This window comes from Acomys minous (assembly GCF_964271855.1).
Source record: "Acomys minous genome assembly, chromosome: 16".
Classification (NCBI taxonomy): Eukaryota; Metazoa; Chordata; class Mammalia; order Rodentia; family Muridae; genus Acomys; species Acomys minous.
In genome coordinates, this window is record NC_140498.1 from 39,889,397 (window position 1) to 39,899,583 (window position 10,187).

Here is a 10,187-nt window from a genome sequence, read left to right on the forward strand (position 1 = left end):
CTTTTTTTAAAAAAAGGAAAATATTGTCTTGGGGTATCTGCCAAAGAGAGCTGCAGCCGCGGAGAGAGAAGCGTTGTAGTCAATAAAGCTGGGGGGACAGCGCCATCGGCACCTTTAACACAGGACATGGAGCCACAGGATTTGCAGTGTTCCCTGCTGGGTTTTTTTTAGCCTTGCTTTTGTCCAGTATTTCCACTCCATATCCCCTTTTGGCATGTGAGGACATTGCAGCACAGAGAGATGAAGCATCTGTCCAAGGCCACAGAGTGAAGGAAGACGTGGGATCCGGTCAGCAGGGCAGTCTGAGCCTGTTGCCTCGGCCTTGGCCTCTTTACCACAGTGGCCAAATGGTCCTATCTTTATTGTCAGAGGGAAAAAGAGCTTTTTGTGTGTGGTACAGGAAGTTAAAATTAGTGCCTCGTTCATGTCAAACAAATAAGATACATCCTCAACCAGCAGAGAGTACTTTAAAGTAAAACAAAACAAGCTGGGCAGTGGTGGCGCACACCTCTCATCTCAGCCCTCGGGAGGCAGATGCAGGTGGATCTCTGAGTTGGATGCCAGCCTGGGCTACAGAGTACAGAGTTCTAGGACAGCCAGGGCTACACAGAGAAACCTGTCTCAAAAAACCAAAATGGGAGAGAGAGAGAGAGAGAGAGAGAGAGAGAGAGAGAGAGAGAGAGAGAGAGAGAATACGAACGGACTTGAGAAAATCCTCTCCTTCGAACACTGATTTTTTTTTTTTTCAGACTAGCCAATTGAACTAAGACTGTGAGGTCAGATCCTAGGCAATGGGAAAAAGACACAGCCACCACCTAAGTTAGATTTTTTAAAAAAATGGGAGCCAGGCAGTGGTGGCCAGAGCTACACAGAGAACCCTATGTCAAACAAACAAACACTAATCAATCAGTCTAATGCCATGTCTTCTTTCTTCTGCGATGTCTCTGTGCTTGTTTTGGTTTTGGTTTTGGTTTTGGTTTTTCGAGCCAGAGTTTCTCTGTGTAGCCTTGGCTGTCCTGGACTCACTTTGTAGACGAGGCTGGCCTAGAACTCACAGTGATTGCCTGCCTCTGACCCTCGAGTGCTGGGATTTAGGCATGCGCCAGCACCACCTGGCTGTCTCTATGCTTGTTAAGGTGTCGAACAAGCTACACATAAGACTAATGAAAGAAAATAGAGACCGTTTGCTTAATGTATGCCATCCTATGGAACTGCTTACAGTTTCAGAACATAGCATTTGGAAAAATAAGTCTGAAACTCACAGGCAGAATCTCAGTAATGTGCCTATTGCCTTCCTTGGCATTGAGAGAGAGAGAGAGAGAGAGAGAGAGAGAGAGAGAGAGAGAGAGAGAGAGAGAGAGAGAGCGCGGGCGCTCCAGGTGAGCATGCCCTGAGTAGCCTGGCTCAAATGTAACATATGCATTCTTATAAAATTCAGTTTCTGTAAGTGCTCTTTGTGGCTTGTTTTATCTGATTTCAATGGCTGCTCTTCCCTAAGACAAGGTAACACCTCAGTACTTTGACCTGTTGACTGATTTTAAAATGTAACTGTGCTTCCTTGTCTTGTTCACATCTGCAAGGTAAGAAAGCTTTAGGAGATACAAAGTTCCTATGTCTAAAACAACAAGACAGTTGTGTTTTGTTGAGGGAGGGGGTCTCACAATGTAGCTCTCCCTAGCTGTCCTGGGGGCTCCCTCTGTAGACCAGGCTGCTCCCAAACTCATAGAGATCCACATGCCTCTGCCTCCCAAGTTCTGGGACTAAAGTTGTGCATCACACCCAGCTACAAGATGATTCTTGGGTTTTGATTTAAGATTTTATTTATTTATATGTTATGAATATGAGTGTTCCATCTGTTATTATGTGTGTGCAGTACCTCTAAGAGACCAGAAGGGGGTGACAGATCCCCTGAAACTAGACCTACCAATGGTTTTGCTAGGTTCAAAACAGGCCTCCAAAATGGCTTTGCTGGTGACAGTGTCCTAACTGAAGGACTCTGATCAGATAGATAAAAAGAAGGATGGTTACTGGGCAGAGACTCAAATCCAGCATCCCTCAGGAGTCTCATATGCTGGGTTCTATTTCCCAGGAAAGCCACTCTGTCCCTCATCCTCCCTGATGGTCAGCTACCTCCAGCAGAGCATCCAGTTCCTGACCAATACAGTCAGCTGCAGCAGATGAAAGCCCTAGTGCCAATTCCCAGGCTGTTCTGACCTGGCCTCTCCTCCCACCACTACCTGGCCTCTTAAAATTGACAAGATTAGCTGGGTGGTGGTGGCGCACGCCTTTAATCCCAGCCCTCGGGAGGCAGAGGCAGGTGGATCGCTGTGAGTTCGAGGCCAGCCTGGTCTACAAAGTGAGTCTAGGACAGCCAACACTACACAGAGAAATCCTGTCTTGGGAAAAAAAAATAATGTTGTGTTATGTTTTTTAATGTCTGTGTTTCAGAACTTTGGCTACTTAAGAAATGTCATAAAGTCAATATCGATTTAAGGATTGGTCCTTGCTGAAGTCTTCAAATGCGTTGTAAGCAACTATTTTCAAATTGGCTTTAGAACCTTTAATACCCTATGTATCTGACTAGAAATGTGTTGAACCATTTCTAAACTTTATATATTATGCAAAATTTGCAACGCTGTTGCTCAGGGAGAGATGCTGCAGCAGGCCAGAGCCAGGCTCAGCGGTGGGCACAGCAGGCCAGGGCCAGGCTCATCAGTGGACATGGCAGGCCAGGGCCAGGCTCATCAGTGGACATGGCAGGCCAGGGCCAGGCACAGCAGTGGACATGGCAGGCCAGAGCCAGGCTCATCAGTGGGCATGGCAGGCCAGGGCCAGGCACAGCAGTGGGCACAGCAGTGGGCACAGCAGTAGGCACGGCAGGCCAGAGTATGCCCTTCTTCTCTTTGTTAGAAGTTAGTTCGGGACACAGAGACTCAGCATGCTCACTGAAGTGTGACCACGGGGACAAGAAGTGCACTTGGTTTTGGTCTAGTCCATGTGGGGACTGTGACTTTTCCCCATTGGCAGGGGTCCAACCTCATAGTCTTTCATGACTGGCTAGTTGTTGTTGTTGTTTTTTTTTTTTTTAATCAGCACAGAAGAAATGAAGGAAAAAAGGAAGGGCTTTAATGTCAACAAAGGTTTTATCAAGTTGGGGGAACAAAACATTTACATAAAGGTAGGGGAAAATAAAAAGATTTTAATTCCTTATAAACACAAGTTTTATGGTGTTTAATAAAAAGATGAATATTTAATGTTTCCTACACATTTGACTGTGTGTCAAGCTGACTAGCAGAGCTAACTCTGCTAAGGACTAAAAACTACAAGAAAACAACATGATGGTATCTGGATGAGAAACTCAGGGAGACTGCAGATCACAGAGAGCTCACCAGGAGAGCCTTCCGGTTAGCTGTGCCTAACTTCGCACTTTTAAAGGAACAGCTGAGAAAATGGTGGAGTCTTTTGATGTTGTACTGGACCTTCCTCCAGCCACTGGCTCCTGAAACCAAATGGCTCCTGCTTAAAATAATGATAGCAATCAGAGACCCTCCCACCGTCTGTACAAAGGTGCCATAACATGTATGATGCCCTGCTGACCGCTCTGTGTCTTACAGACTTTTAAAATGGTATTTTTAAATTGTCACTCTAGGAACTGGGCAGCTTACTGATTAAAAGCACTGGCTGCCCTTCCAAATGGTGCAGGTTCAATTCCCAGCAGCCACATGCGGCTCACAACCAACAATAGCTCCAGTTCCAGAGGCTCTGGCACCTTCCTCTGGCCTCCTTGCGTCCCAGGCCTGCATGTACAGCATAAATATACATGCAGGTTACAAGTATAAAATAAGTAATAAATGTGGTTAATGTTATGGTTTAGTCTACCAAGCCAAAGAGTTGTTGTTGTTCTTGTTGTTGTTGTTGTTGTTGTTGTTTTCTTTAGAAGCAGCCTCTAGATGTGCCTAGTCTTACTGCAATTTGATATGCCATGGCCTGCTCTTTTCTGAAGAGAAACAGAGGGGGGGAGGGGAAAGGGAAAGTGGGGGAGGGGGAGACTGGGAGGAGAGAAGGGAGAGGGAAACTGTGATTGGGATGTTAAAAAAATTATTTAAAATTTAAAATGTAAGCACTAAAAATATTGAGGCAAACCAACACATACATACATACATGCACGTATGCATACACACATACATGCATACATACATGCATACAAACATACATACATACATACATACATATGTTTTCAACTTAAGAAATTAAAGGGGTGCCCTCCATATTGTTCTTTGGGTCTTGCTGCTAATGGTTGCCTCCATGGACGGAGCCCTCTTCTCCTACACAAGCCTTCTAAGGACCGACAGAGGCTAGATATTTGACCCCGTCCCTGATAATTTAATCTTAAAACTAGCTTTACTCCTGTGGGTTGCATTTTTCGTGGAGCCTTATAACTCAACTCTTACCATTTTACAGAAGTGCAGCTTCTAAACCACATTCTTGAGATGCCACGACATCACCCACCCGGCAAGCAGAGTGGGGTTCAGGAATGACTGACCGAGGAGCCATTCCTTCTATACCTCTGTTGCTCAAACTGAACCTAAAGAGTTTATTGGAACTAACTCCTTGACATCCGTCATTTACCCCCCCCCCCACCCACCACCAATGCGTGACTCAACCAACCAGGACCCAGAATAAATCTTTCCTAGCCGGCATGGGACAATGACAAACAAATTACCAGGTGGCTAATCAGCAACATCTTCAGAGACTATTGTTCAGACCCAGGGGGAGAGTTGTTAGACCTGAGATCAAGTCATACTGGACCCGGCAGCGCTTGCCTGTACTCCCAGCACATGGGAAGCTGAAACAGGAGGTTGCAAGTTTGAGGCTAGCCTAGGCTTCCTGCAAGACCCTGTCTCAAACCAATGAGATGGAGTTAGTTGCTTGTGCCAGCCCCATCCAAAAGTAACTAAAAGCCAAGGCGTCATGAAAAATATGGTTCTTATGTGTGGTTGCCAGACACTAAATAAATGCATGCTAATCTTGGTCCCTACTTGCATTTTGTTTATTATGTTTCTCATGGAGTCCACCTCAAGACTGAGATGCTGAAACAGAACGTGAGGGATCCTAACTGGCCTCGGAGACTCTGAGTCCACCCACTCCACAGCCATGTCCACACCTCAAAGACCACTCTGACAATGTTCATTTGCTCAGTCAGTTTATTGAGACAAGTACAGCCAAGGAGCAGCCCAACCCCACAGGGACCGGGGCATTCCTGTCAGCAGGGAAGGACAGGTGGGGCTTGTAGGGGGGGAGCAGTTGGCAAGGAAGGGCCTAGAAAGTAGAGAGGAGGCAGGAAGCTGTCTCTGCTGGTTAGCAGCAGGGGGTGGGCTGACTGACTACTCGATCTGCTGCCGGATCCAGGCTAAAGAGCTCTGAACTCTCGAGAAGACTGCAGGCAGCCTGCTGCTGCAGTCCCGCCCCCAGCTGACCACGCCCACCTGCAGCCACCGCTCGCTCTTCCAGCAGACCAAGGGCCCTCCAGAGTCACCCTGTGGGAAGAGGGGTACTCCAGTCAGAGGCAAAGCTAGGAAACTCCCCGGACCCAGCCTCCCTTGAAGGGTGAGGCATCTGGAGTAGGAATACGAAGGTCACAAGGGCCCGAACGACTCACGATACAGGGGCCTCGGCCTAAGGTGCCAGCACACAGCATGTCCTCAAAGATGATCCTAGTCTTGTCCCTCCTCTTTTGTTCCCTGTAAGCCCGCCGGCAGGTCTTGTCATCCCGAATGGGGATCTTCACCTCGTACAATTGATAGGGAGGCTGCAGAGGCACTGCAGGAGGGGTGGAAAATTCCAGAAGCAGGAATGAGAGGCATGTCCCGACATCCCTAACAGGTTTACCTCATGCCACTCACACTGGCCCTGCACTGCGCTGGCCCGGAGCAAGGACAATATCTGTGCACTCCTTTTTTCCCCATGAGTCCTGGATGGGACCACAGTCCCAAGCTACCTTCACACACACAGCCTTCTAGGTTAAATGGGTTTAGAGTCTACAAAAGAGGCTAGAGACCTTCCAGATTCACGTCCACCCAGAACGTGGACTTTATTTGGAGATAAATTATTTACATGCGTTATTAAGTTAAAGAGGGGATCATTCTGAGCCAGGCGCAGTGGTGCATGCCGGTAACCCCAGCACTCCAGGAGGCAGATGCAAGTGAATCTCTGTGAGTTCAAGGCCAGCCAAGGCTACACAGAGAAACTCTGTCTTAGAGAGAGAGAGAGAGAGAGAGAGAGAGAGAGAGAGAGAGAGAGAGAGAGAGAATTCTGAAGCAGGCAGGGGACATGTATAACCCTAGCCCTTGAGGCTGAGGCAGGAGGTTCTTAGTGAGCTTGTCCTGGATTTGGGATGGGCCCTAACTCCCATTATAAGAGTTCTTTTAGGAGACGGAAGTGAACCCAGAAGGGCCAGTCACCTGGACACACAGTAGTGGACATTAGTGATAAAGCCACAGTGATGGCGTACAGAGCTGGAGAAACGGAAGAGAGGACTATGTCCTGGAGCCTGTGGTGCAACCTTGGCTTCAGAGACTCCAAGATGAGAGTTTACTGCCACGGCTCGCACCCTGGGTCTATGGTGCGCAGCTACAATGTATACAAGCAATTAGGTATGTGTGTATCTGTCTCTTGCTCCCCAGAGGCGCCCAGTTCCCATGAAGAAATGGTGTTCCTCTAAGGGAATAGCCAATCAGGCTCCCTCCTGTGTGGGATGGAGCCAGAAAAGCAGCAGCAACTTCAAACCAGGGCAAGCCAGGCCGGTTCTGCCTTGGCTACTTGCTGACTGTGAGATTTGAAAATGCCCCTGACTTTTGTGAGCATCGCCTCAGTGGCCAAGAAGCCCACCAGCACAACCGTTGCGTCATAGGAGAGCCTTGCTCCTACCCACTTGTTTCCACACTGCTAGCTAGCCCTCTGGGAAGGGACATAGAAGAAGAGACTGGGCAATGTCCACTCTGTCTCTCCATCTTCCCACCCCAGCTATACTCACCATAGTCAAGAAAGCGACCCCAGCCAGCCAGCCAGCACTGGTCAGTTGAGTTGAAGTTTACATTGTCTCCTGGCAGAGAGACCGGCTGGACATCCTTGGATATGACCAGGAGGTCAGTCAACTTCAGCAGGGCCAAGTCAAACCTCTTAGTAGAAACGTTGAAGTCGGGGTGGATAATGATGCTGCTGGCGTTTAGAAGTGTCTGGTCCTTGTAGAGGTATATTTCTCCCGCCTGGACCCGGTATAAGGCTGGGTCGGCTTCCTGGCTGCGGGAGGACAGACCCTGGGTGGCTCAGAGGCAGGTGGTCTTGGGTAGCGCACTGTCTACACTCTACACCCAGCAGATGCCCCAGCGGTGCCTCACCTCAGGAAGCAGTGGGCGGCAGTCAGTATCCACTGTGGATGGATGATGGAGCCCCCACAGATGTGCACCCAGGAGCCTGTCTTGTAACTGTAAGTTCTCAGGCTGACCTGCCATGGCCACCTTCCCTGCTGGGTTCGGTGACCCCCCACGATGCCCACTGGCTCGGTTCTGGAAACAGACACTAAAAGCATTGTGAACATGACAGAGAACAAGGGTCAGCCTCCTGTTACCCTCCTCTTTCCACCCCACCCCCCACCCCGCACCCCGAACCAGATGTTGACATGCAGTGCTGAGGTAAACCAGCTGGGGGCTAGGATAGTGTTCCTGGTGCAAAGCAGTTACTCAGGACTTACCAGAGGCCACAGACACAGGGCTTCCCAGGCAGGAGAGAACCAGGAACAATAGCCCGAACATCTATGGTGGGTTAGGGATGGGGCTCTGAGAAGTGCAGGGCCTCCGCCACCACAGTTGCCAGATACTATAGCTCACCTCCCTGGATGGCCCCCTCAACACCCCTTTGTCCTCATGAAAAAAAAAATGAGTTGGGCTTGGTAGGGTCTTCCTGAAACCAAGATGGCACTGAGAATTTGGACCTCTGTATCTCCCTGCTCTGGGTCCACAGTGCTCCTGGCAGGAACTCACATGCTACGTGGGTCCCATGCCTAGCCCAGCACATCACAGCCAGGGGAGACATCTCACAGCATCTGTGGGCATTTCTGGTTTGGAGCCTGTGATGACACTGCTGACACACACTAGGCAGAAGTCAGGGGTGCCGCCAAACTCTGAGGCCACCCTCCCCCCCAATTCACATATCCACAGTGTCCCATTAAAATGATCCTAGTCTGGCCACAGACACATCGCATCCTACCCATCCTGTGGTCAGCACAAGGATTCCAAAGAAGCTTCTAGACTGTCAGTAGCTGGCTCCCTGCAGTGTCCCTGCTGTCCACATAGGAGGATCAGGACACTCACTGTCCCCTCTGTAGGGCCCATCAGAGGCAGCTTAGAGCCAAGCTGGAGACTCACCTTGGCTCCAGATATACCAGGCCCCTCGTATGAGAACCACTCACAAGGTGTTTATGAAGCCCCAAAAACAGGTGGATGTGCCCAGATTGCCTGTGGCACAGTTTTTTGGAGACTCAGTGACAGAAGTAAATCTCCGATGGAAGTGAATTCCCACACCCCTGGGGTTTATATGCTAAACTAGACAAAGGTGACTCCCAGCTACCTGGAGTGGATCCTGCCTTTCGCAAACACCATTAACACATCCAATGTCAGTAAAAAGACATTGGTAGGAAATGCCTAGATGACTATCTTAATGGCTTTGTTTATGCTGTAGGGTTGGCACCTGTGCCAGGGTCACCTAATTGACAAGATGGAAGTGAGGGCCAATATGGACATGGTCAAGCAAAGCTAGGCCTCCTGTCTAGTGACGGACCATGATCCTTTGAACAAATCATCTTATCTAGATTATCTGCGGCTGATTGCAAGAGGCCATCACTGTAGTCAGCTGTGGCCTGTTGGCATTCCGTCCGAGAAGAAGGAACAAAGACAGTCTCTGGATCCCTGCCCGAGAAGACTGATCTTCACTCTCCGGCTGAGGAAGCAGCTGGGACTGGCAAAGAAAGCACCACTGAGGAAGTTTTCCATGTTGTACTGGGGCAACAGGAACATGTGTCCTCAGGATCAGCACACAGAAGCTCTCGTGTTGAGCTGGATGAGCTCGGCAATGCAGAAAGCATCATACAGATGCTGCTGGTTTTGAGGGCGTGGAAAATGCTAGATTGATGAGGTCGTAGAAAGCAGCTGAGGATTGCTCTTCCCTTTGAGCATAAGAAAAGTTAAGTGAGCCAGGCTGTGGTGGTGCACGCCTTTAATCCTACAGCACTCTTGGGGACAGAAGCAGGTGGATCTCTGTGAGTTTGAAGTCAGCCTGGTCTACAAAGCAAGTCCAGAGCAGCCAGGGCTCTGTTTCACATAGAAACACTGTCTTGAAAAACCAAAAATAAAATAAAATAAAGAAAAGAAAAGTTAAAGCTTTAAGAAAAAAAATTTAGAGAATCTCAGCGTTGAGAATCTTTGGGAGCTTTTTGGAATTGGACTTATTTTATATCGTATTAACAGACTAGGCTTTGGAGACAATGAATGGAAAGTTATGGCTTAAGATGGCGTATTTGTGTATCAAGCTGACAAGTGGAGAAGTATGCTAGTCAGTTTTGTCAGTACGACTGTCTTAGTCAGTGCTCTATGGCTGTGAGGAGGCACCATGACCACAGCAACTCTTATTTAAAAAAGCATTTAACTGGGTCTTGCTTACCGTTTCAGAGGTTTAGTTCATCCATCATAGTGGGGAACATGGTGGCGCGCAAGCAGACATGGTGCTGGAGAAGGAGCTGAGAGTTCCAGACCCAGACCCTCAAGCAGCAGGAAGAGAGAGACCTTCGGCTCAGAGTGGGCTTTTTGAAACCTCAGAGCCCACCCCCAGTGATGCATTTCCCAATCCTTCCAAATTGTACCACTCCCAGGTGTCCAAGCCCTCAAATAGATGAACCTATGGGGCCATTCTTATCCAAGACGCCACAGTGACACAACCTACAATAACCCAGAAGAGATCACGTAGGCCTGCAGGCATGTCTGTGTGGTGGCGTCTTGATTGTTAGCTGATGCAGGAAGACCCAGCCCACTGTGGGTAGCACCACTCCCTAGGCAGATGGTCTTGACCTGTATAAGAGAGGAGCCAGCTAGCTGAGAACAAGGGCTCAAACAATTAGCATCTTCTTGCTCTCTCTG

At 48.8% G+C, this 10,187-nt stretch overlaps 1 protein-coding gene across 1 annotated transcript; it reads right to left on the bottom strand.

Annotated features, from left to right (window-relative positions):
- Positions 1–5,204: 5,204 nt before the first annotated feature.
- On the bottom strand, positions 5,205–7,811 carry LOC311586927 (serine protease 28-like; the record flags this gene model as incomplete). Its single annotated transcript, XM_084763246.1, has 5 exons — positions 5,205–5,537; positions 5,660–5,820; positions 7,034–7,299; positions 7,398–7,578; positions 7,751–7,811. 5 exons carry the CDS (start codon positions 7,809–7,811, stop codon positions 5,385–5,387), a joined length of 822 nt encoding a protein of 273 aa, XP_084619372.1. The 3' UTR covers positions 5,205–5,384.
- Between the last annotated feature and the right edge of the window lie 2,376 nt (positions 7,812–10,187).